Source organism: Centrocercus urophasianus, unplaced genomic scaffold (genome assembly GCF_019232065.1).
Source record: "Centrocercus urophasianus isolate 14NV4802_14NV808 unplaced genomic scaffold, USGS_Curo_1.0 seq_23, whole genome shotgun sequence".
Taxonomy (NCBI): Eukaryota; Metazoa; Chordata; class Aves; order Galliformes; family Phasianidae; genus Centrocercus; species Centrocercus urophasianus.
Window position 1 is genome coordinate 18,227,982 of NW_024884789.1, and position 26,552 is coordinate 18,254,533.

Sequence of the window (26,552 nt, forward strand, 5' to 3'; positions counted from 1 at the left end):
GAGCACTGTGCTGGCTGCTCCAAAAGCATGCCAATATTTGCATAAGCTGGGGAGGAGGATCACCTAATAGTTAATATCTGAAAGGTAAAACATGAAAGGTAAAACAAAAGAAAAACCAGACACAGGCAGCCAAAACTATTCATAGATTTGAGACAACACTGTTTTTCTTCTGCTTGAAACAATGGCAATAACCATCTTTAATACTGAAAGGCTCATTTTAACATTTCTAAAGCAGGTGCTCTGACCTTAATAGCTAGATTCCCAATACTGACATTGCTTGTAAAACAGAGGAGGAAGGGCTGCACCACACTCCCTTTTATATGCTTTGTATTGGTTTCTTCCTCCCATTTTTTCCAGCTAAAATCTTCCCTCTGCCCAGTTCAGAAAGGCTTTATCCCAGAAGTCTCTCGGTGCTCTGTGCAGTGCTCGAGCTCAGTTACAAAATATTCTGGGATGAATGGTTTACTCAATCTGCTCCATATTCCCAGGAAGAAAGACTGGAATTCAAAGCCATCATCTCTTGACTCACTAAATAAACAGTAAAATAAAAACCAGCTTTGGTTTGGTCCCAAATTTTCTTTCATTTCTCAGAACTGAATGAAAAAAGAAGGTTTTAAAGCTGCTTTGCACTGCTTCTGGAACAAAAATGTTTCCTTGGTGCAAACTTAAGAGTCAGAGGAGGGAGGGATAAAGCACGTGAAGGAAATCAGGTACAGGAAGGAAAAGCAACGTGATCAACTGACCAGTATGATTAAGACTTACTTGTCCAATGCCACAGCTTGCTCATAGGAACGTTTTGCATTCTCAATGTCTTCAAGGTTTGTCAGAGCAACTGTACCAAAGGAAAACATATAGAAGGTGTGATGCTTCATAAGGACTTCACTTTTAGGATAATACTCAATGTCATTTGTTCACAAGTACAACTTGTGTCCAATACTTGTTTACTTCAGCCCAAGCTTTCCCTCTGAAACACACTGATCTCCCAGGCTGGCTACACACCAGAGCCTGGCAACAGTACTTCATTACCTGCAAGGAGCATATACAGCTCTCCCATCTTGGGCTGGAAGTTGATGGCAGCACTGAGGAAGTGGAAAGCAGATGCGTACTGCTGCATTGTGAGGTGGACTAAGCCCAAATTGTACAGAATCTTCCAGTCAAAAGGAGCCAGGTAGTTCGCCCGCTTCAAGCAACTGATAGCCTGCAGCAAAGGAAGAGGTGTGCTGCACAGCAGTGCACCCAGAGAGACCTCCCATCTGCCCCAGCAGGGCTCTTGGTTCAGACAGGTGAAAGGAGAAAGGAAAGCACACTCACAGCGACGTATTTCTTCTTGCCAAAGAAGCACATCCCAATGTTGTTCCACAGGGGAGGGCTTTCAGGCAAGCTGCTGGCCACTGCCCTGTATTTGGACAGGGCAACGTCATAATCTCCGTGGGCCTGCATCATGCTGCCAGCTGCCAACGTAGCCTTCAGGAGGAGAGAGACCAGCTGAGGGCGTGCGCTTCCCCAAGCACAACAAGAAGGCAAGGGGACAGAGCTCCTAAACTAAAGCCATCTCAAGAGGAGCTCTTCCACATGTTTCCTTCTGGGAGCTGCCAAGATCAACAGCCTGGGGCTCTAGAATCTCTGAGCACAAAGTGAAGTCAGGGCAAGGAAGGACTCAGGCCCACTTCTTGCCTTATCCCAATCATAAGTGCCTCAGAAACACTACAGTGTGAGAAGGTGCTCAGTACGGTATGGTATGTAGCAGGGTATGTTGTGGGCTGCAGGGTGCCTTTGGAGCCTGAGTCTGTGAGAAGATCTATGCACTCCGTTCCATTTCACCAAGTAAAGACAGAAATGGGGCTGGTGTAACTTAACAGGAGAGTTTAAAAAAAAAAAAGAAAAAAAAAGCAAGCAAGCAAAGCTAGCCTAGTTCACACTGACTGGATGATACTGCAAATTAATGGAAATATGCATGGAGGGGAAGGCAAGCGATTGCAACACACTATATTTAAACCACACTAAGCTGGCTGAGCGATTTATAGTACACTACAGTGACAAGTAAAACTTGTAAGTGTAAAGGTGTTTTCACAATAGCATTTGGCTTGTATTCAGCTGTCAACCACACGTTTCCACTCTATACATTGCTAACATCCTACAGGAGGAGAAGGAGGCACAGAGAAATACAGCAGCATGTCCAAAAAGGGAAACACTTTCACAGCCAGCAATGATACCTAGATGCCAAGCTCGGCTTTCCAGACCAGAGCCAAGGAAAAGTCACACCTGTATTCAACAGCTGGAAGCACAGACAGACTAACAGCAGATGGGAAGACACTACAGCGGTTCATTTCCACTCCTGATACCTTGTAGTTGCCCTGGTCATAAGTGAGCGCCTTTCCAAGGTGTTCAAAAGCCTTCTGGTAATCGCCAAGCTGGGAAAAGAAGCAAGGATGAGAAGTGCAGCAATAAGGGCTTCAGAAAGAGAACACACTTTCTGGACACCAGAATTCCTGGTTCAATTAAAACAAGGACTCAGAAAAGTGAATTTTACAGTGCTTCTGATTACCAAACAAGAAGGTGTGTGTGTCGTTAAGTAATGCACTAAACAAATGCTAACCATGGATTTTGCTGAGCAGGATTCACTGTTCTGAGCAAAACAAAGGTTTCTGCACTGTCTGTGCTCTGACATTTCTATACGGTGAACTCAAGTCGATGTTCCTCTGCTCCTTTGCCTCTGCCATAAAACAAATTGCAAATCCTCACCACAGTGCCCCCAAGGGCCCCTGGCACTCCTCACATGGAAAGAAGTCTCCCTTCTTTTCCTCTATGGTGCAGTGGTGCTAACCATTTCATGGCTGCTTTTGTAGCAGATTAACTTGCTGGACCACAGCTCCAGCAGCAAGGTAATGACTGTACTTGGAGGATTTATAACAGAATGAAGGCAGCTGCCAAACAGAATTCCTGCTCTGGCTCACATCCAGGAAATCAACTTGCTGTTAGCAGCAAAAGGAAAAAGGAAGACACGGAAAAGCAAACTGTCGTGTGAAATACAGAAGTGTGTGCAAGTCAGCTGAGGACAAGACAGAAATTAACTCATCATTTTTTAAATAAATAAGTTCATACAATAACTAGTTAGCAGTTTTCAGTACCTGCAAGTAAATTAACCCCAGTTTCGTAAGGAGCTCTGTATTTTCTGGAGAAAATCTGAAATACAAAAGCCAGAGAGCTGCACTGTTTATTGGCCCCTCTAGAACAAGGTAAAAACAGAATCACTTTGCTACATTACACTAGTAGTACACCAGGAAATTAACCATTAAACCCAAACACTACAGCAGTTACCATCACAGAGACCAACAGTACATCTAAGCTTCCAAAATGCCTTATGGATGCTAATGGGAAGTGAAGGTAGCTCTGTGAAAAAGACCTGGTGGCACAATAAGATAACGTGGCTTTATTAATCTCCACAGCGAGCCTGCATCAGTGACCTGGAAATAGAAAATGGGATTTCCCACTGTCCCTCATAAACCATCCTGTAAATCCACTGCCAGCTTCTTGGGCCACGTGGGAGAGGCAATCCTCAGTGCTTCTGATGGATTCTACACGTTCATCACCACACTGGCAATTCACCCTGCCATAAGATTCCAAGCTGCTCCCTGCTCACCACAGCCTTGTGCTGCACTGCAACTCACGGTGCTCAGACAGGCACCACCCTGGTGCTTAACACATCTCTGATGATACACGCCGCTGTTCAGCACAGCAAGGCTTGAGAGAAACAGATCCTTAGCATTTTCAATTACTGCAAGCAACTCCCAAACCCTCATTGCTAGTTTGAGGCAATGCTGTGAATGCTTCTAAATGCAGCCCCACTCCCAGATGGTTTGGATTAAATAAATAGGCTGCAAAGGACAACAATAACAAAAAAGTATAAAAGGTCACCATACGTTTGTGGCCTCACTTACCCTGCTATCAAACCTTAATCAATCTCAACCTGAGCAAAAGCTGTGCCTGCTGGTACGTACCCAGAGAGCAGCTGCTAACAGCAGGCAAAATGTCATGGGCAGATAAGAAAAGGGAAGGAAAGGGGCACCACGGTAACCAATATAAAGCTGGTAAGATGCTTAGCAAGGATTGTTTACGTAATGAACATTCTAGATTAGTTCAAACATCTACTCAACCCAACATACTGTCAGACAGCAGCCAAAAGCAGGTGTGTAAGGAAACAGCGTACGAGAACAGCCAGTACAAACTGTAGATCCTCCTCTGGCTTCTGGCATGCTCCTGCTTTCCTTTAGTGTTCTGCCCACATTTGAAAAGCACTGCTAAATCAGGCACTCAGGAATGCCCTAAAACAAGACAGATCAGTACTGAGAAATGGTGACAGGCTGGGAGAAACTCACCGTGTACCAGCCCATCTCCTTTCTGCCTACTCACTCTCCTTCAAACGCAAATCACTCTAAGTAAAAACAGCATGCAAAACCCAACAATTGATTTTTGAGAGACAGACAGGGTTACAGAGACAGCTGGGGTGAAATTTCTTCGGTAGATAAGCCTTTGGGATTTATGAAGTCAGCTTGAGACGTGTTTGCTCCCAGGCATTTCTGCCCATTTGTTTTCCACTTTTTCTTGGCAGACCTTCAAGCAGCTCCCTTCTTCCCTGACACGCTGTCAGCAGGAGGAGGACTACAGCTGAGAGCAGAGACAGCTGAAGAGCTCAGAAAGTGCTTGCTTTGCACAGAGACTAGAACCCCCATTAACTTTTTAATTGTGCCCTCAATTCAAATCTAGGACACCATCAAATTCCTGCTGGCACATGGACAGATAGAAAAAAAAAATAATAATAAAATAAAAGGTGTGTGTATATATATATGTATACATTCTTACTCTATTGCTTTCTTATAGACTTCAATGGCTTTCTCAGTCTCCCCCTCCAAGAGGTGAATTTTTCCCAGCATCATGTAAGTCAGATCATGTCTGTTCATCTCCAGGGCATTGTTTAGCTGGTCTCGTGCCTAAACACACAACCACAGAGAATAAAAACATAGTCAGTGATTACAGAGCAAAGCAACAGCCCAAAAGCAATCCATAGCAGCTAGGGAAAGGGAACAGCTAACACCCCCTGAGCTCAGAGAGCCCTGCTAGCAAACTCTACCCAGCTAAGTGTTGAAACAAGTTCTGCATCAGGAACCAGCTGCTTTCTGGGACAGAAAAAACTAAGTGGCATACTTGGAGCCAGGAGGAGAGGCAGTGACCTCCCAAGGAAGAGAAGACCAGAGTTCCCGTGTTTGAAGTTGGAAGAGGGAAGCCTCAGATTTGCTAGGTTAATACCCAGGTATCTTACATTTTATTCCTCACTACAGTGCTTACTCCAACAGCAAGCACGGATTGCCAGATCAGCCAGAGGAATCAATCACCTCAGCCGAGGGACCAAAACTCCACTCCAAGTTCTTTACTGGTTACAAAGCATGAGCAGCACTGCCCACACTCCAGCTAGGCCTCTCTGTGTCTTTTACTCCAGGCTTGGTGCAAAAACCAGCTTCAAACACTGAAATAAATCCTGCACATGGAGGGCAGGGAAAGGGGAGTCTGCTTCACCTCCAAGACACAAACTCCATAGCCCACTGAGTCCTGCCAGAGACACGGGGCAGCAAGTGCTCCTTCAGATCAAAGAAATTCTGCATAAGATGCAGCAGTTTGAGCTACATGCTGGTGAAGAAGTTGGGGTCTCAACCATCACACTTGTCTTGCTTCCAGAAGATGGAACTGGTATTGCCACAGCTCACGAAACAAGCAGCATTTACATTTACAACTCTGGTTTTAAAAGGCTCTGAAACAGAGGCAGCTCTTTGTGGAGCACTGCTGGTTTTCCATCTAGTTTGAAGCAGCTCTTTGAGGTTCCTTGAACACTCTCTTTAAAAACACTCTCTGAAAAGCCCTACTTCAGAAAATGCCTCCTGACCAGCTACAAGGCTAAGCTCAGGTTCACTCTCACCCAAGCTCACAGTTTTTCAGCTGACTCAGTAATTCAACACACAGACAAGAACAGACACAGCTCATGATCTTTTGATTCCAGAGACGAATACTGAAGCAAAAAGCTTCCTTGACACCAACAGTTGCAAAGGATCCACCTCAAAACTACCAGAGTGACATTTCTGGAAGCCCTGTCTCCCATTTGTGAGGTCGGTAAGATGAGCACTTGCATTACCTTGTTGAAATGTTTCAGGTACATGTAGCACACACCCAGGTTGTGGCTGATCTCCTGTACGAAACAACACAAAACCAAATCAGGATGAGGTTTGAGATGCACTACATAACCTACCCCTGACAACAGTCATCGGCCGCCCAGACAGGGGGACCTCTGTACCTGCCCACAAGCTGGCTTTGTCGTTCAAATAAACCTATGAAATCCAGCTGCTTCAGGAACCCACAGAGCTTACATGTGATGGCACACACAAGTCTACAGCCCACTAAGGCTGAAGCACAGAGTGACGGAGGTCTCTTTGGAGAGCAAGGAGGAAAGGCTGCTTTCTGACTCATTTCCCAGTGAGATCTGTGAAGCTGACGCCTGCTGCCCTGATAGGTGGCTCCTCCCTACCTGTACACTCACAGAGATCTGCACAACACGGCATTCGGCTGAACAAATGATCTTTAAGGTCCCTTCCAACCCAAGAAACAGAAGTCAAGGAGCAGAAGGGCTGAAATCCAGGATCGCAGGCAGTTAAAACGTGTTTGCAACACATTTGGAAGATCACTTTGGCATCTTAAACACGCTGGTGACACTTCAGGGAACCATCACGCCTCTAATTCATTGCCAGCAGTGTCACTGCCAAGCTACTTGTCATCTTCCTCACCCTGGCACGTCCTGGGGAGCTGAAAAGCAGGGTCCACAATTCCTCGTTTCTATTCTGGTAAGCTTCACCAGTTTAGACAGACTTGACCTTTGATAGGAAACTCTCTTATTTACCCATTAATCCATGCAGAACACTCGCCTCAGTGCAGTCTCTCCATCTGTGGAGAGCAGTAAGGAATCAAAGAGCCGCTCCCTGTTACTGCGGCTTGTAGAACAGAACAGCACAAGGGAAGAGCACAGGCTGGCCCTACTGCCAGTCCGAGCCAGCTGCAGGAAATAACTGATCAAAACTCCCCCTGAAGGCTGCCTGCTGCAGCTGTGAATAAAGCTATAGCCATGCCAAGCACATACTGCAGGCAGCCAGGCCAGCTAAGAGAAGACAGACTTCACAGAAAATCCATGGCAAGGTTTCCAAGTTGACTGGCACAGGATGAGTTGACAAGAAGAATAATGTATCCTTGTAGCCAGCCTCAGTTGTAGACCTGCTGAGCACCAGAAGTCAGCAAGAGCCTGATGTCTTAAGAAATAAGATCACACCTCGCAAGCCTGTCTCAGAAACAACACTTCTGCGGGCAAAAGTCACCTGCAAAAGGCTGTCCACAACTAACTGAAGCTACGTCCCCTCTCTTCTCATCACCTGTCACACACACTGAACACTCTGCAGTGTTCTTCCTTCATGGTTTTTTTTCCCTCCTGAAAGAGCTAATTTAATTATTGCTCCTGTAGTTATCAGCCTACATTTTTTTCAAAGCAGGTAATGCTTGGTAGATAAGAAGTAACTCTTAGCTAACTTGAGGGTAATTTTTTCATTTTTTGCATTATGAAAGGATTCCCAATTACTAAAGTAAGTTCTAATGCTGAGTGTATAATGTTAAGGGAGGGAAGCATTTTCCATCCCTTCCTGAAGGTAATTCAGCTCTTTATACTATAAATGGCTATGTTAATACTGATAGCAAGGTTCAAACATGTTGCTTGATCGTCTGTTTGTGCCCCAGGACAAGGTGTGGGATGTGTAGGTTGAAATCTGCAGGCTGAAACCCTCAAACCAGAGGGTGCAGAGCCTGAGTGCTCAAGAGCCCATGCTAAAAGGTGATGCCTCTTGGCCCTGCAGCTCCTCCTCTGCTCACACTGCAGGCAACATCAGCTTATCTCTGCCTGGAATGCATCCGCAGCTGTTTTCAGAAAAATGGAGAACCATCTGCACTGTGCAGCAACCTGCAAAGCAACAAAATACTTACCCAGTCCTTTTCATCAAGTTTAGCTGCTTCGTTGTACACCTCAATGGCAGCCTTGTGTTTCCCCAGAAGAAACCTGTGAAAGCAATTCCATTTCTGCTTTTTTCTTGCTTTGAAACCCTGCTGTGTGACCACCGCCACCTCTGCCACTGAGAAATGATGCTATTTGCTAGTTCTCCAGAGACTGGAGTGAGAAAACCCTGAGAATTTTGTAGTCTGAGCAATAAGTCAGCACTGCTCCCTTTCAGAGCCAAGGTCATCAATTCTGCGCTCCGTTACGTGACTGGAGATGCAAGGAATGAATCCGCAAGCTCCGTCATCTGCCTTTGTCTCAAAGGGAAAACACAGGTGATCAAAAGCAAACAGGACACTCAGACACAGAAAGGGGTCTGCAGGGCAAGTTTACACAGCTCCAGGCAGCACCTTTAGCTCTGGAAATTGGTGTGCTATTTATCTTGCTTAAAGCACAAATGAAAAAAATCAAATAAAATACAACAATAGCAGCCAGGCAGATTACAGAGATTGTGCTTTAAAGGGTGGCCCACGCTCCTGGAAAGCAACTCAAGTGTTGATGAGGAGGAAGCATGCTTGGAATTAAGCAGCCAGTGATTCTGCTTGATGCCTGGGAGAAGAACAGAACGTGGAAGGCCCTGGGTGGCACATCAAAGTGAAACAATCAAACACCACTCACAGCGATCGCGCCACCTGCTTCAGGTTGTCAGCACTTCGAGGGTTCAGAATGGAACATGTCTGAAACAGTTCAAGAGATTCTTGAATTTTCCCCTCCAAGCGAAATATCAAAGCTGTAAGAAAACATACACCAGGCAAATCAGCCCATTATCAGCAGAAGTGTCTTTGACAGCAGGGAAAGAACAGGGAGTACAGATACATTACAACAATGCCCATTTGGTCCTTCCCCTCTCGCAGCAACTTGAGGCAGAAGGAAAACGCACACATAGGACTCACGCTTGCTTGGAAACATTTCTGTTCTCTATGGTTCAGGCATCTTAAAACCCTGGCCAACTGTTCGTTAAGATGCAGTCTGGATCGCTCTCCTCCTAATTCTACAGGCTGCAATATGTCCTTGGACAAAAATTCTCCCTTTTCTCCCACCCCAGGCAACTGCTGAGAAGACACACAGCCCTCTGAACTGCAAGGCCAAGTTCTGGGGACGCCCCTGGGAGGACAGAGGGTGGACAGGAAGTGGAAGATGCTCATAGAGTAAGATGAGTCACCCAAGGACATTGCTTTAGCAGAAAACAAACGTCTGTAACACATTGCACAGCACACAGCAAAACACAACCCAATGGAAGAGCAGTGCATCGATGGCCAAGAGCCCACAGCCCGAGGAGGAGCTGATGACAAACTCACCAATGCAGAGAAAACAGAAAATCTAATCTCTCCATTACAAAAAGGGCCAGACATATTTACACAGGAATTTTATAATTGTTCCTTCCATTTGTCCCCAAGTGCTCTCTCTATCTTGTATCACAATTAACTGGCTTTAGCCAAAGGAAGCCTTTCAGAGGCCTCACGTGTGCCGCACCTTGAACGTAGACAGCATATTCACACCTCCCATGGGACTCCTGGAGCTGCTCTTTGATGACAGCCTGAAACAAAGAAGTGCAAATGTATATGGCAAATGTAACCTCAGTCTCTGAAACACTGATTAATCTAACCTTGTGTTTGGAAAAACCAGCTTTAAGATAGAATTTGCAGCTAGTTTTTGCAATATACTGTGAGAAAACAGTACAAAATTGGTAAACTTCCAACATTTTAACAAAGCTAGTGAAAGGGATTTTGTTTCAGTTGCAGAAACTGCAACCACACAAATAACAAAGACACAGGACTGTGTTTGGGACAACAAGAGCACACGTGAAGAGTGCAAACTGGTCAGAGCTTGAGAAGAGCACAGTGCCAACAACACTGCAGGCCTGGCAGTATTTGTCTGCTCATTCCTACTGCTACAGATAATTACATATCACCTGGGGAAAACACTGCAAGAAATCTATGAAGCATCCTCTGCTGATAACAGCACCTACTCTAAGCCCTTTGTGAAGAAATAAATTGAACTGGAGCAACTGTAGCTGAATTAATGGAAGCTGAATGAACTAAAGAAGAGAGCATGGGAAAAGAAGGGAAGAAAACTGATGAAAATGTAAATTCTTGTTGTCTGCATCTATAAAGCTGACAGTTTAGGTGTAGTCTGGCTCTATTCCACAGTCACACGTGATCTGAAATTGTAAAAGAAGCCCCAAAAAAGTGATTTCTGGGAGGATGCAAACTGGTACCACAAAGCAAACACACTGCTTCTGCTCTCTGAGCCTCCTCTCTGAGCTCCAGTGTAGAAGAGACAAAGGGGGAAAGGATTCCCAGGCTAGCAATAGCCTGCTGTTCATATGGCACTTGCGCCAAGAGCGTGCTCTGTACCTCCATCCCCTGCCTCTGAAAACAAGAAGGGAAACTGAACCTCAAATGCAGCACATAGAAGAAAAGCAGGGCGAAGGCAAGGAGAGTTATTACTGAGCAGCCTCCGTCATAAAAAAAGAATTAAACAGAGGAAGGAAAAGAAAGAAGCAGCCAGGTGCTTTTCCCTTGGGGTCTGCACCTACCCATCTCCTAGCCAGAGCCCTCCACACGCCTGCATTCTGGTCTTCACCAAGCACTCTGCTATCAGACACTCGGCTTGGACGCAAGCGGGCATCTCCTGAAGGCAGACAGACTACACTGCTCCATCAGCACAAACGCAGTCTCTCAGAGCAAGAGAGGGCAATAGAGAGCTACCTTCCAGAGGGAGCTGATTAATTCTTCAAACCCTAAAAATCCCACAGCAAAAGGCCTGAAGCTGAGAAGGATGATCTGTAATCCCAGCGTTTCCTCCCAGCTTTATTTAACCGGCTGTCAGAATTCAGATGCGTTGGCAGGAGACCAACCAGCATGAGCGATTTTAATTAATTAAAAGCATCTGGTAATTTTAATAATCTTTCCCTCACTCATAACAGAAGATTATGTCTGTTGTAAAAAATACAGCTAGGAGGAAGAACTGAGGCTGTGAGCAGAACACACGGCTCATTAGCTTTGCATGTGAAGCTGAGTGATGACTGCTCAGCAGGGCCGGTCCCCACACTCTCCAACATCACCCCACAAACCCTGCATCCCCGACTGCATAGCAAGGGGTGCTGTATCCTCATCCTGGAGGATATCTGCTTTGCATCTTGCTGGGCAGCAGAATCAAGCAGCCCGTTATCAATGTGCCACTGTAATAAGCAGCAAAAGAAGTTTGTCAGAAGTTTGGCAACACCAGAGCACACAGAGTGGCACTGTAAGGGTTAAAACCAATGCAACCCTTTAGATTCTGGGGAGACGATGCTAGCAAACAAACACTATTTCCTAGGTGCTTTACATCACTGGCAAACAGGGGAGCTAGAGATGATGCCTCTGAAAGCAGTGAATGGAAAAAAGGGACTAACAGTAAAAAATTAACACAGATCACTCATTTCTTACCTGAGTCTTAAAAGAAAACTAACAGACCCGAGTGAACGCCCAAACTGTTTTGGAGTTGTAAGTTTACAGCAACGTCAGGCATTGGAGCTGACAAGACTTCCTTAGCTCTTGAAGATATTAGCGCTGCGCACGCACAAAAGCACCTTGGGCGTCCTGCTCAGATCTGCGACCCACAGAACAGCAGTGAGAGCTGGAGGCCCCAGAGGGCAGCTCAGCACATCCAAGAGCAGACTGCCTTTGGGACACAGCCACCTCTGAAGAGCGCAGAAAGATCCAGCATGTTCTGAACTTCTCTGGGACAAATCCAGGCCTCCGAGCACGCGTGCATCGTGTCTGGGCAGAGGGATGGAAGGTGACCCAGCCAGCTGTGGTCTGGTGCCAAAACCTCCATTTTTCCCCATATTTTGCTTCCTTTGGTGACTGATAGAGACTTGGAGAAGGCAGTGTTCCCTTTGGAGCATCCACATGGCTGTTTTCCCTGCTCCCCTGAGCTGGACACTTTTTTTTGCATGCCACAGTCTTACATCCCATCATGGCAACAGTACACATACAAAACAGGGGACCAAACAGAAACAGAAAAGGACAGCAACTTCCTATTTAGATTACCAATCCAGCTTTTGTTTACAGCTATTTAAACCAAGATCTGAGAGGAAATGGCTCTGCTGATGATGCAGCCTTCCAGCTTCATTAATTAAGCTAAATGCTTTTCTTCTGGCCTACCACTTTCTTAAGCAGCCCCAAGAGCTTTCCAACAGAGACAGGGACAAGTCCTGGCCAATCCTAGTGTTTCAGGAGGAAAAAAGTATGTTCAGATCTACTTTGCACATTAGGAAAACAAACAGACCACTCCTACACCCTCCTCCCACCCACTGGCACATCACCTTCAATGCCTTGTGTTCTTGTCAGGAAAACACAACTTTTAATAATTTCACCATTTCCATGGCCCATTTATTGCTGCAATCCCAAATCAAACAACTCCATTCAAGCTACACCCTAAACCTAGGAGAAATCAAAGGGTGCAGTGCAGTACCATGCAAAATGGAGGAATTTCATTCTAGGATAGCCAAGATGTATTTTAGAGTTGATAGAAATGTACCCTTGAGAGACTTGCACTAGAGCTGCCTTATAATCAGTTTGGAGGACACCACTCACCTCCTGGAACAAGGAAAGTTTGCAGATCTTTCATTCTTACCGCTTCCAAACCTATCATCAACAGCTCGTGGACAGCTCTAGAGAAATGCACATATGAATTCTGAGCACAGCTGAGGAATGAAGAAAATTAAAGCCTTGTCTGAGCTGTTTCTCTCTTAGTCACCTTAGTCCAAGAGAAGTAAGGAGAGGGGGTGGTTAGGACAGCCTTAGTTCAAAATACAGATGTTATTTTGAAGACATACAGATTAATGGGAAAGGAGAGAACCCTAGGGCCCTTTGTTGGCTCACCAGGTGACCTGGGACACCCATCACAGCACAGCTGGCTCTGTCTTGGCATGAAAACTGCCATTTCCTAACAGCAGTAAAAATCCTTTCCAGTGCAAAGTCTCAGAAGCAACTCCTACCTTGCACTCGTCGTACTCTCTGCGAACGTACAGCAGATAGATGAACCAGTTCCTCCTCTCTAGCATGGGTATCTCCGGCACTGCAGGTACAATATTAGCAGAACACACAAAATCAGATTAATCAGCAGAGAATGAGAGCAATTCTGAACTGCCTGGTCTGCAAGTGCAATGCAACTAATTTGAAAACAGCAATTGCACCCGTCAGCACAACTGATATCCTGACTTGAAGCCTGCAGTCTGGACACACAACCAGCGCCCAGCTGCATTCCATTTCTCAAACTGATGGGTAAAATGCACTGCATGAGACAGAGACATCAGGGCCCTCAGCTGAAAACAAAAATCTACCACCTCTAAAGGCTCAAGGCATCCGCTCCTCCTGGGGCAGTTATGGGAGCCAATTGCACCAAGCAGCAGCACGTTGACTAATTTCAATTCAACACTCATGCTGATTTGATGAGATTGGTTCCAAACTGGTACACAAGCAGCAGCTTGAGGGGTATGAGTTACATTGGTACTTTGGAGCTGAGGCAGAAGAACCAAACTCCTTGAAAATCAGTTTCTAGGAGAGAATGAGGAGGAAACTGGCAGCACACACACAAGAAGAGATGTTGGAGATGCTGCCATTCGCAAGGCGTGAGTAACTTTGAGAGGTCAAACTCAGTTCTTTGAAACTGTGAAGTGACTATGAAACATCACTGAGGCAGCTGAGGCTATTGGCAGAAAGATGCATCTGATGCAGTGGAACAGCATAACTCTCACTCCAGTATTTCAGCCATAAGGAGCTTGCAGCAGTAATTATGGCCCAGCACGGCCAGATGTTGCTTAGTAATACTTACATTGGGTTTAGAAGTTTAACACACTGCTGTGCATTTCATTAAGGCTCAGAATGTATTGCTTCCTACTCGCTTCTACAGCTCAGATGCTGGTGGCTGCAAGGTAACCATAGCAACTGGCAAAAAAAGCTCGGTGTTTGCAAGTCAATATTATGACACCAGTGCAGAAGGCAACATGAGGCAAAGATTGCTGCAGGAGCTGTGGCCACAGGGCTGGCAGGGCCACCCGACCACAGCAGCACGCAGACCCACAGTGCTGTGCAAGGAGCTGCAGGCTGAGCTCCCAGCAGCTCAGAGCAGGAGGTGGCATTCCCAAAGGCACACAGCGCCCACTGCCTGCCTGCAGCACAGGTCGGGATCCTCCTGCACCGCGTGGTACCAACCATGGGAGCACACAGAACCTGCTCCGACCCCCCTCTGTAAGCACGGACTTCAAAGCAGACATCATAAGCTCTATTTAATTATAAAGATTTTGATTCCAGTCAAAATTAAAGTACGCTTTATCCATTTGCACCTACTGTCATGGCTTCAAATTACAACATCCTTTATCACTACAATGAAATCTGTTTCAAATGGAGAACGTTCAAAGGCCCTGCAGACATACATACCCTGTTAGTCTCCAGCCCGAAACCTGGCACAGTGCAGGTCTTGCCAAGAGGTTAAAAAGAAACAGAGCACCATTAACTCTTGCAATAGACAGAAAACCCAGAGGGCCCAGGCCTGCTCCCCAGTGCCCACAGCACAGACAGGCAGAGCCACAGAGCTGTCTTCTGTGCTTGTCGTTCCTTTTTGCTACCGTCCTGCTGCTGAGAAACGATGCAGAAATGGAAAGAAAAGGATAAAACGGGCGCAGACATTTTACAAACACCATCTGCAGAGCCCAGCTGAGGAGCTGTGCTGGAGGTACATCAAGAGAAAGCAAAAACCACCATGAGATACAGAAGTGAACGGCACCCACATCTGCAGAGATGAAACAGTTCTGCTTCCCCCGGCAATTTGCTGTCTCCAAGGAGAACCACGTGGAGCTGGGAAAACACACGGAGTTTTTCCTCTCGTAAAACTCATTTGGAAATAGCAACACACCTGACTGAGAATACATCAGCCTCCTTTTTTCTTTTTCCCCCAAGACAAATCGGGGGAAAAAAAGAAAAAAACAAAAAAAAAAAAAAGAGACAAATAAAAAACTCCAATGTCTTTCTGAAAAGGTGCCTACATTACTCTGGAGATACAAGTAATCTGAAGGTCGAGTCCCTGAGCCTATTCAAAGAAGAAAACAGCAACGCTTTGACCCTTCCTCTGAAGAAATCTAAGAGAAACATTACGAACCAAAGCTGGTGTGAATGCCACGGAGGACACAGAAGAGTGGAAGGACAAAAACTATGAGGAAATTGATACATGACTCAACGTTAGAATCTGTCTTATCCCCCCAGAAGGGGCTGTGGGCAGCAAAGCACTGGTAGCTGGGCTTTGTATTCTTTTCAGAGGTGCAAAGAATTAATGCCATTTGTTGACAGATCTCTGCAGAGCCACAGCCAGCTCAATCTGAATTCCTGTTGCACCACAAAAGCAGTGAAATGCTTCTGTTTCATTTATCTCCATCACCTTTGCCCCCCAGCCAGCAGACAAGGACTGTCCCACCACAAGGGGTCACTGCATTCTCTGAGGACAGTCCCCCCCCCCTGCTTGGGAGGAAGAGAAGACATCATGTGCCTTTCTGAAAGGACCCAATTCAACCTTTGCCAGTCCTACTATCTTTGCACTTTTTCAAGCTTAACAGTTACCCATGAAACACCTACAAACAAAACCAGGTGACACACGTCACACAGCTGCAGCATCCCCCAAGCAGCAGCAGAGAAAGACGCAGAGGCAGCGCCCCTCAGTCTCCCAGCAGGGATGATGGGGAACAGCGGCTGCTCCACAGGGCACGCGGCCATTCGCAATCTTACCCTAATTAGGCACTGGCACACAAACAGCCACTCAGAAGCTTTCTGTACAGAGGGAGGTCAGGAGCTTGGGCTCGAGCAGGAGGAGCTGAGTGTGTTCATCACATCCCTCAGGCTGTCTGCAAAGCAATTTTCCACCTCTTCCAATATATGGACCTTCACAAGTTCCTCGTGTGTAACTGCTGCAGAGCACACAGAAGCATACTATTCTTTGCCACTTCTTGCATAGCCCTGGCCCAGCAGGGACTACAGGTTAGGAAAGCAGTGGTTTAGATCATTCTAGTGGTGAAATAATGCATTTTCTGAATATCAACCTGCTCTCAGGCCAGACAAAGAAAACACAATAATCCAAGAAGTTGGTAAGTGAGAAGGATTTATAACTTATGTAATTACCTACCTACCTCTGTTTTCTGGCATTACAACAGCCTAGTCTCATTAAGCAATGGTGACTGGGAGCCAGGCACCAAACACAACTAAGTACCTGGGTGAACGGCTGTGCCAGCTCCTCTGCAGTTGTTTCCACTGAGAATCCATCTGATCCCCCCTCTCTCGGTGGCCAGTGATTGATTGCACAACCCACTGCCAACAACGCGATTTTTCTTTCTGACAGGGCAGCCTTAAGGAAGTTGCTGGAGCGGAAACCCCCACAGAACCTGGGGAAGATCATCAGGTTTGTATCAGTGCTGCGCTATCATCACTCTTCACTAGATTCATCCTGTTATGGATTTTCTCAAAGGACTGGAAAGAAATCAAATCAGAGTTATTCTCTCTTGCGAGAACCCCCCTATGAAATGGTACCTTGAAATTGGGTAATTATAGCTTAGATATGAACAATCAAAGAGAGGTCTTCGGATTTCATGAAAGGCTTTGAAATTGTTGCAGTGCAGAGAGGGGGTAAGAGCTCAAACAAAGAAATCCGTAGATTCCTACTGTGTTCCAGAGGGAAGGGACTGCTGCCCTGCCAAAATGCATAATAACCTCCTGCCCAGGCAACACACCAAGCAAGGAGAGGGCAGAACTTCCGAAAAGTGATTTTAAGGAGTATTTGATTACACACTTACCACATGTGTCACTGTCTGGTACAGTGCAGTCAGCACCAGGGATGTGGTAAGACTGCCCTACTCTGTCCTGACTCTGCCACTCCCAAAACCTAGATGCTGTGAAGCCAAACCCTCCAGCCTTGAGAAAGTACGCAGCTACTTCCAAACCAAATAAGCACAGATGCAACGCCCCACGTCTCTTACTAATGTAGCATTTTGCTACTAGCAGGAAAAAAAATGTAGTCAAGTACACCTTGCTCACGGAAAGAAGCCAAGAGGAAGCTTGGCTACAGAGAGAGCAGTGTTATCTCCCCTCATCAGAGAGGGCAAGGCTGGCACTAACATCCACAAGCAGGATTGAGCTCGTTGATTCGAGGTTCATTTCCCATTCTACAGCATCCCTCAACTCCCAGCTCAGCCTCCTCGAGGCCCTGGCTGACACCATTACCAGGGTTACAGTCACTCTGAGTTCGGGAAGGCTTGCTGCTGGGGATGGCTGTGGTTGCAATCCAAAATGAAGCTCGGTGTTTTCACAACTGTGTTTAATTAAATGCTGATAGGAAGGGAAAGGCAGAGAGGAAACCAGCTGCGCACTTCTCCCTTTTGCCTTGAGCAGCACAGGCTGCCAGTGTGAGGCAAAGGGTGAAAACTGGTGGGAGAGAGGTGATGATCATCTTCAAGGAAAAATAATACTAAAATAGAAAGGAACAAACCCAAACAGCTACTGTGAATCAACGCACCGCTGCCATGGAACTGCATTTTCCAAAGTAAGATAGAAATAAGAGAGAAAGGAAGCCCTCAGTGAAGGACTTTACATTTAAGAACAGACTGCTTTGATAGCAGTGAAGCACCCTACAGATTCCTCGCTGGGCTGGTGCACAGACACATGCAGTAAGAAATCCTCCTCCTCTCTCAGGCACCCAAATGCTTCAATTGAGCTCCTGGTGATGGAAAATACATTACAGCTTTGAGTTGAAACTAATAGAGGAACGTTGCCCTTCCCACACCCAGCCCAGCTCTGCAGTTTGAAACCAGCATAAATGCAGATCAAATGCACCGTGAGCTCAGGAACGATGAAAATGGCTCAGAAAATCACGGCCCAAGGGCGGCTGTTTGCACCGAGTGACACTCGTATGTGAGGCTGCAGGTGTCTGTGCACACAAATACCTGCAAAATGCAACACGCACGACAGAAACACGGAGAGAGCCTTCTGCAACCCTCTCCTGGCATCGCACGCCGTTCCTGTTGAATCCTCTGTTTCCCTTTTGCAAATTGCTGCTGGAACACCTTTAAATCAAATGACAGACCCGTGCGGTTCCTCGTTATTTACAGTCAGCTGGGGTTAATAAAACTCATCAGACACAATCCCGATGCTGTCAGGAAAGCCATAACTCACGGCTGCGATCTGACGACCGGGTACTAATAGCAGCGGGGCTGAACAAAAAGGCGACATTTCTGACTCTCCACCTCCCCCTGCAGGAACATCAGCCACAGTCATACTGAAGAGCTGAAAATTCGGTCTTGGAGGTGATTTATACACTAGGAAGAAAAATAAATAAAAGGCATTTCCCGTTGCTAGTTCACACCACAGCAATTGCAAAGAGCTCCAGCTCCTACTTCCGTGCACTTTCTGTTGGATGACGTTTCAAGCTCTGAGTTGCTCCAGATAAAACGTTCCTCTTCACAAGACACCAGCTGCACTGGTTATTCACTACAGGCATCTTACAGTGGGGAACATATAGAAGTAAATACACGTCTGTGGGCACCGTGGGCTTCCCGGAGCCACAATGATGCTGCCAGTGGCAGAAGCAGTTTGGATACGGGGAGCAGCATGAAGCTGGTGAGGCAGTGCTCTGCAGTGCTGATGCCTTTAGAACGGTTGAGAGCAGCCATAAATACACCAGCCTGATCGTCACGGCACAACAGACGATTCCAACCCAAAACAGCAAGCAACCTTGTGGTGAAATCAAGTAACGCGCACGTACCTCCCAACCAAAACTCATAAAAAGCCTGTGTCCTCTGCACAAATCAGTTCTGACCAGCAGTGCTGACTGCTGAGCAGCAACACACGCTGCAAGGAGAAAACCAGGGGACTCAAACAGTTTTTGCCATGTTTTCTTTTAAACTCAAGCTCATCTGGACAAAAAGAGGCTGATCTGACAACAGGTCTTGTGTCCCTGAGGACTGGGTTCTACACCTGGAGATGCTGGAGGACTCGAACCTCTGGCACAGCCCTCTCCTGTTTCCTCCCCTGAAAAGCTTTCATCCTGCTGGGGGCCTTGTGCCAGCACCCCGGGAGGCAAGGAGCAGGCTGCCTTTGGGTGGTGCTTGGCAGTGCTGCTCCTCAATAAGAGGCACAGAGCACAGAACAAAATGCCCTATCCATAGCAGGGGAGGCTGGAGATGTTAGCAGGGACGGGAGAGATTTCCCCCACAAAAGAAGTAATGCTGGCTGCAGTTGCTCCCAAAGTAACCTGCATGACCAGCTTCTCATTAACTCCTGTATCAGGAGCACGGCAGCAATCAGTGCTTTCAGGATTTCCAGTCTAATCCTCCCTCTGGCTTAAATATGTGTGCTCTGGCTTTTTCCATCTACAGCACGAGGTGTTTTGCATGGAAATTGAAACTTAAATTGGTATAAGGCTTTCGTAAGAAGCAGCTTTCCTCATTGAAAGTAAAACAAAATTAAGGAAGAGCAGCGCAGTGCAGTCCTGACAGCCTCTGGAACATCCCACTCAGCAGCGAGCAGAAGATCCTGTCCTCATTTCATCCCTGCAAACAAAGCATGCTTTGCAGCCGGGTGCGTGACAGCACGCTGCTTCCTGCCACAAGAGCCCGGTTCCGAACGCAGCTTTGCACACATGCTGCTCAGGATGATGTTCTGATGTGCAGCCCAGAGTAAACGCTGCCTCCACGGTCAGTTTTCCTCACTGTTTGTCTCATCTTTAATTGCACGTGTGCACCTACAGCTACAGGGACACACGGGTGTTTTCAGCAGATGCCCTGCCTCAGCCTAAACAGGGTGAATAAATCAAAGCTAGGTGCTGTATGAAATCAAAAGTCACTACACAGTGTGAACCAACAGTGTTTATACAGCAGGATTTCTGCAGCACCCGGGTCTCTTTGTTAAGGCACAGAGGATGCTTATGAGACACAAAAGCTCACTGCTGCTGGACAAAGCACCGAGCTGAGCTGCCCAAAGGCAGCCCCACCACAGCACCGCTATTTCCCCACACTCACAACACACACAGAGATGCCCCAGACACCGAGGTGTCATGGTGCACACAGCTCATCACCCACAGAAGCAAGCCCTTCATCATCTGTATGCCCAAAATTTTATTCGCTTCCGACTTCCTCCTCTCGCCTCTTGTTGGCAATGAGCATTACAAACACTGTCCTGTGAGTCTTTAACATCTAACACAGGGAGTACGACACAGAAGCACCTTACAGCATCAGGGAATTCATCTGTGCTGAAGACAAACACAAATCCTGGCTGTGTCCTACATGAAGGAGGTTTTTATTACTTTAAATTCTCACTGAGCCGCTCCTTTATCAGTGGGTGCCATCACTCCTGCAACAGATGATGTCAGAGAGCTGGGCAAAAGCCAGCATGCAATAACGTGACGGAAGACTGAGGTTGCACACACATCAATTCTGCCATTCTCGAGCATGATGCACCTCCCACAACTTAGGCATCTGAAAATTAAGGCATCCAAGTTACGGCTTGGGCTGTGCAGATGTATTGGAGAGGAAGACGTGTCCCTGGGGTGATTCCCCTCATCCTGATACAGGAGAGGGCAGAGGAGTGGCATCAGATGCAACTTCCCACTTAGCAAATAGGGGACCTGCTCTGACTTGGAGCTCCATGTCCGAGGTGTCTGAACTGTTTGTTGCTGCTGTAATTCCTAGAGACTCCCACTAGGAGCTGCCATTTCCTCCATAAGCAGTACCTCGGGCACACAATGGCTTTAAAATACAGAAGGCACTGCCTAGCACCAAGGGCTTTTAAAGGAAGCTCAGTGGTAGGGCGCTGTGGATGCCCAACCCTGGAAGTATTTAAGGCCAGGCTGGATGGGTGCTGGGCAGCCTGATCTCAGCTTGAGGTGCTTCTCAACCCAAGCCATTGCACAATGCTGTGGTTCTATAAGAAGCATGCTGCAGCTGTACCTCCCCCACCTGCTTCCCCTAACCCAGTGTTGCATATTTCTTAATTACCAAATCAGCAAAAGACACTCCAGTGGTACCCGCTTGCTACAAGAGCTGGTGCTTCCTTTCACTGCCTAAGTTTGGAGCAGGCTTGCTCCACGTGTCACGGCCTTGAGAGAACAACACCCCCACTGTGCTGCATCCCAGGGCCCCCCATGTGCTCTCGCAGACATTAATGTGCACACACAAGAGGGCAGAGCTGCACCAGCACATTCCAACTGCAGCGCCTGCAGTTCTTTACGATGCAGGGGTTCCTGAGCTGCTGGTCTGAGGCCAAAGGGATGAAGCGAAATGTTATATACAATTTAATTACCCAAAAAATGATCAATCGCCTTTCTTCAAAATAAAAACCTCCTGTGGCACATAATGAACAAAATACCTGCAGCAGTGCTACCCATTTGTAAAGAGAAAAATACCATATCTTCATACAGAACAATGATGACATTGCCACCTAATCTGTATTATTTAGAAATCATTTTCTTACACCAAGTTTGAAGGTTGAAACAGACGCCAAAAGCTGGTGTGCACATGGGCAAACAGGAGCAATCCAGTACATCAGACACCTGGAAATGCATTTGTTCCCCACACACACAACGCTTCCACTGAGGTCCTTCCTTTCTGACACAGTCAGAAGTATCCTTAATCTTTTATCTGGATTCCTCGGGTAGTTTCATTCTGAGCAGTTCAAAGGCAGCTCTGAAGCTGGCTCAGGGAATGCATTGATATTGATTCAAGAAAACCCATCAGGAATTTGGAACTGCCCAGCCAGCAGTGCGCAATGCCTGCTCATCAGGGACCGCCACGGCCTGCCCTCAGCACGCAGGCAGGAGCAGGAGGGATGCCCAGCAGCTATCTGTGTCAGCTGCCTGGGGACAAAGCAAGATGCATCCACAGCACAGCTCATTGAAGACTTCTGTCTATTTCTGCACACGCTATAGTTACTTCTTAACCAACAGTCACACTTTGAGAGCACCGTGAGCACTTCCCAACAAGAGTCAGTACCAGGCAAAGGGAGTTCTACTGCCCATGGAAGTGGCACCTGCAATTATTTGTTGTTGGAACCCGCTGCCTTTATCTTCATCCTCAAGGATGAGGACCTACAGGAAAAGGACAGCACTATCAGTGCTTGAACAGAATGCTGCTGTGGGATTCAGCTGGACAAGAATAATAAACATCACTTGAGAATATTCCAAAATCCAGTGAAACAACAGAAACTACACTGGAGAGATGCAGAAACGCAGCATCTTTGTCACCTGTCCACACCTTGGTTTTCTGAGTGGTAAAAGAGCACAAAGGAACGGGCTGAAACCACAGCTTCAAAACACACGCTTCCCACCTCTGCTGATTTACTCCCAACAGCCAGGTCTAAATCAAACCTGGCTGTCACTTACAGAGGGACCCTGAGCACCCGTGTGTTACCAGTGAGAAGCCCACCTCACCACCGCTTTAACTGTGGGTCAGCACCTTCCTCTGCAGTAACATCAGAGCTGCACGCGGTCAGAACCGGGTGAGCTCTGAGGTCCCTTCCAACCCAAGCCATTCTATGACTCACCTCCTCCCTTTTGGAGGCCCACTACACATCCCGGCTGGTGACACTGTAATTACACAAGACAGAAGAGGAACCCACCTAGGACAGCAAAGGAGACGAAGCTTCCCGAGCCCTGCAGCAGCCGTAGAGCTGCGGGCTGTGCAGAAGCGCTGTGATGCGAAGCGATGAGCCGCAGAAACGGCCCGCAGGCAGAGCTGAGCGGGGCACACGGCGCTCCTCCCCTCTGCTCCGCCCCGCCATCCCCAGCAGCGCAGCGCCACGGATGCATTCAAACAGCAGTTTGCACTTCGCGCCTCCAAACGCATCGCAAACTGGAAACCTGCAGCACTCACGTAAGCTTCACTTAGGATTAAAGCGATGCACTGGCTGACAAATGAGAAAAAACGAAGCCGAAGCGCTTGGCCAAAGGTCACAGCTAATCAGAATTCCTTCCTGTAAACCAGAAAAATCATACCTGCCACACATCCAAAAACCATCCCGCTGCGCAGGTCAGGGAAGAACACCCAATCCCTGCCAATGCCTTTGCAGCTCACAAAGGGAACAGCTTCTCTGTGGAAATTGGGACGGAGCACTGGAACAGGCTGCCCAGGGAGGTGGTGGAGTCTCCCTCTCCGGAGATGTTCAAGACCTGCCTGGATGCCGACCTGTGCGACCTGCTGTAGGGAACCTGCTTTGGCAGGGGGGTTGGACTCGATGATCTCTGGAGGTCCCTTCCAACCCCTACAATTCTGTGATTCTGTGGAAATTACCGACCTGCCCGTGCCCTGGGTGAGCACAGAGGTGGGTGGCAGCCATTTGGGATCCTCCTTCTTCACAGCCTGAAGGGCCCCTGTTATTCCAGTGACCCCAAGCACACTCTATTTTGCTGCTGTGTGTTTATTATATTCGACCTTTCTACTTATTCCTTTTATCTCACTATGAAAAAGCCACCACCGTATCTCACAAAACCTAAGATCTGTGTAGAAATCCAAACGCATTAAAAATTGCCCCACTCAACCCTGAACCATTACTAAGCTAACACAAGAGCCCAGAACTGCCTTTCTAAATAGAATTTTCCATGACACAATGAGATAAATTCAAGCGACATCCCCCAACAGATCAGCCATACAAAAGAGCTTTCTCCACCACAGCGCTATCAGTGCAAGCAGACTTGGCTGCCTGCGTGGCAAAAGGAAAGAGGAAGGATGGGAGACACATCCAGACCAGTTCAATCCAAACCAGTAAAGCCTTTTGGAAAATACCCGATGAATTTAAAATGCAGCCAGGAGATTCAAACCCCACCTCGGCAGGCTGATGCTAACTCCGCACTGCTTCAGGGAACACAGCTCCCTTTATTCCCTGACCCACTGCTTGGGGACAAAATATCAACAGAGGGAGAGCTACGATCTTGATGTAGCAACAAAAGGAATTGCCTTTCTGAGCGGCTCTCTCCGCGGGGGGTAAAGGACAAAACAATGAATGGTCTCAGCTATCAGTGTGTCACTCGCTGAGTAACGACCGTCCCCAAGTGCCACGGCAAGGCACTCGCAGGGGTTTGCCTTCAATCCTTGCACCGAGAGACCAAACACATGTCTGCAGTTCGTCACTCAAATTACTTCTTGCAAATCCGAGCCGTTTTCAGAAGCAGCTATTTCAGCCCTCTCTGCTACCTAGTGCAAACACAGGCAGCTGCACCGGCCTGGATTCCCCACGGTGACAATTCCGGTTAGGACTCCAGCAGCCACACTGTGCCCCGTTTGCGTACAGTGCTGTCAGTGGTTTTGTAACACGTGCTCTGCTCAGGCACAAACTCAATCTGCACCAAACCTTTTGCAGAGGGCCACACGCTGCCACATCACAGCGACTTTGTATCTCACCAACTCGCTTGTGCTCATGCTGGCTTCAGAATCTCTCTTGCATCCCACCTGAAAATGCAGTGCAAGTTAAAAAGGCAAATTGCTGCAAAGAAAATTACCATTCAGTGCTCCGAAATGTCAGTTTAGAGTAAATTTAGCAGCACTCTTCTGCACAAAAACAACAGACACAGATCTGCCTGGCTCCTTCAAGGCGTGATGTAGGAAGAGAGACTTCAACAAGAAACCCTAGAAATATTCTTCTTAAAAAAAAAAAAAAGAAAAAAAAGAAAAAAAAACCAGCCACAGGTTAGAGAAGCCAAACTCCCCACAGAACACACGGCATTGCTTTTATTCACTGTTTCTCCTCCTTTCTGACACAGCCCCAGCAGCACACTTACAGGCACAGGACACTGTTACATCACTCCCTATGGCAGATCTTGCTGCTGCCCTCATTTCCCAGGGATTAACCAGCAGCTCAGACCAGCTTTTGCCCACTGCACAGAAGGCAGTGCAGTCAAATACTTAATGGCAAAGGTCCCCAAACCCTTTCATTTCAGAAATGCCACGGCTGCCCCACGTACTGGAGATGCCCGTGTTCACCTTGGCATGCTGACAGAATTACACAAGTTCCAAGCTAGATTTCTTTTTTTGTCTTTGTCATTGTTACTTCTGACCAAAGAATCACACTGGCACTCCAGGGAGACCCAGGGACACTAAGAACTGTATTCCATTTACTAGCTGTTCCCCTCTGGCACACAGCTGTATGAACACTGATGCCAAATCAAGGATGGTGGAGGAACATCGGGTGGTGAAGGGGACAGAGCAATTCTTCCACGCAGCCTTAAAACCCCAGCAAGTGCTGGTGGCATTAAAAAAGCATCCAGCTCGGTTTCAGGCTTGCAATGCAAAATGCCAAATTATGACAGAAAGCTCCTCAACAACAGCGACGAGCAAGTAATGCTTCATCAAACAGCAAGATCTGCAAAATGCTCCTGTTAAGAAAGTCACAACTGTCTCATCTCGCCCTCCCAGATGATCAATACTAAACCTGCACACTTAAAGGCAGGAAGCCTTGATGGTTTAACAAGCACGCAGACAGAGGGAAGGCAGCTTCCACGCAGCACACCCCTACTGCTTGTCTGCGCGGTTGATGGCCCCATCTTTCTTTCTCAGCTATTCCATTCACTCATGAATTATGCAGAGTTGACTTAATAGAGCCAGGAAATAGCATGGCGGTGATAGCCCATCACCTGGCAAACACCATCAGTCTTGTAGCTGCCTTAGAGATCTGAAGGCACACAGTGTGCTGAAAAAAAAACAGGCAGAAGGCATAGCCTCCCAGCCTGCAAACATCACAGGTAATGATGTGGGGTTACTGGGGATGAGGGGCCCAGAGTCATCATCTGTATGGAGAAGGATGGAGACAAACCATCTCGCTGTGGAGTCAATCAGTGCCTCCAGGGAAAACATAACAGCCGCCCTTACCCCAAAGGAGTTGGTAGTGGAGATAAAACCAAAGTCTGTTTTCACTTGAGTTCAGGCCTGAAGCAAAAGCAGTCCCTTCTCAACTCCAGGCAATGCACCAGAGGCAAGCTGACAAAGTTAGGTGAAACGAGGGCTGCACACAGTTAGCATGGCCACCCCAAAAGGAAGGATGAAGGGAAACCTGCAAAAGCCAAATCTCCCCCAGGCACAGGTACACAGGTCTCTATATTGAGCAGATCTGCGTGAGGAGAGTGAGCACAGCTGAGTGGGCTCTAGGAGACCCCTTGCAAAATACCAGGACTTAGTCAGACTTTTTGAAACGGTAACTGAAATTGTTACTGTTCCAGGTCAGATTCAACCCGAATTTCAGAACAACATCTTAAATAAGAAAATAACATAGCAAATGATAGCTACGTCCCAACCTGACTGGTTTGATCTCACTCATACTTCCCTTTTACTTCATAACTTTGGAAATGTAAATGTGGAATATCAACAGCACGTGATGTTAGTTTCTCAAGATCATTTTTACAGTAAGACATT

General features: G+C 47.2%; 1 protein-coding gene across 2 annotated transcripts in view; it reads right to left on the bottom strand.

Moving 5' to 3' along the window:
- The window catches only part of BBS4 (Bardet-Biedl syndrome 4), a 37,487-nt gene that overhangs the window by 9,736 nt on the left and 1,199 nt on the right, over positions 1-26,552 (bottom strand). The window contains exons 3-13 of one of the 2 annotated variants that reach the window (XM_042824330.1): positions 13,122-13,201; positions 9,608-9,671; positions 8,753-8,864; positions 8,065-8,137; positions 6,182-6,235; positions 4,861-4,988; positions 3,129-3,183; positions 2,343-2,411; positions 1,312-1,464; positions 1,027-1,198; positions 763-832 (exon numbers count right to left, since the gene is read on the bottom strand). In XM_042824330.1, the coding sequence (XP_042680264.1) occupies positions 763-832; positions 1,027-1,198; positions 1,312-1,464; positions 2,343-2,411; positions 3,129-3,183; positions 4,861-4,988; positions 6,182-6,235; positions 8,065-8,137; positions 8,753-8,864; positions 9,608-9,671; positions 13,122-13,201 (1,030 nt within the window). The remainder of the gene's footprint in view (positions 1-762; positions 833-1,026; positions 1,199-1,311; positions 1,465-2,342; positions 2,412-3,128; positions 3,184-4,860; positions 4,989-6,181; positions 6,236-8,064; positions 8,138-8,752; positions 8,865-9,607; positions 9,672-13,121; positions 13,202-26,552) is intronic. The other variant, XM_042824331.1, reaches the window with a different exon arrangement.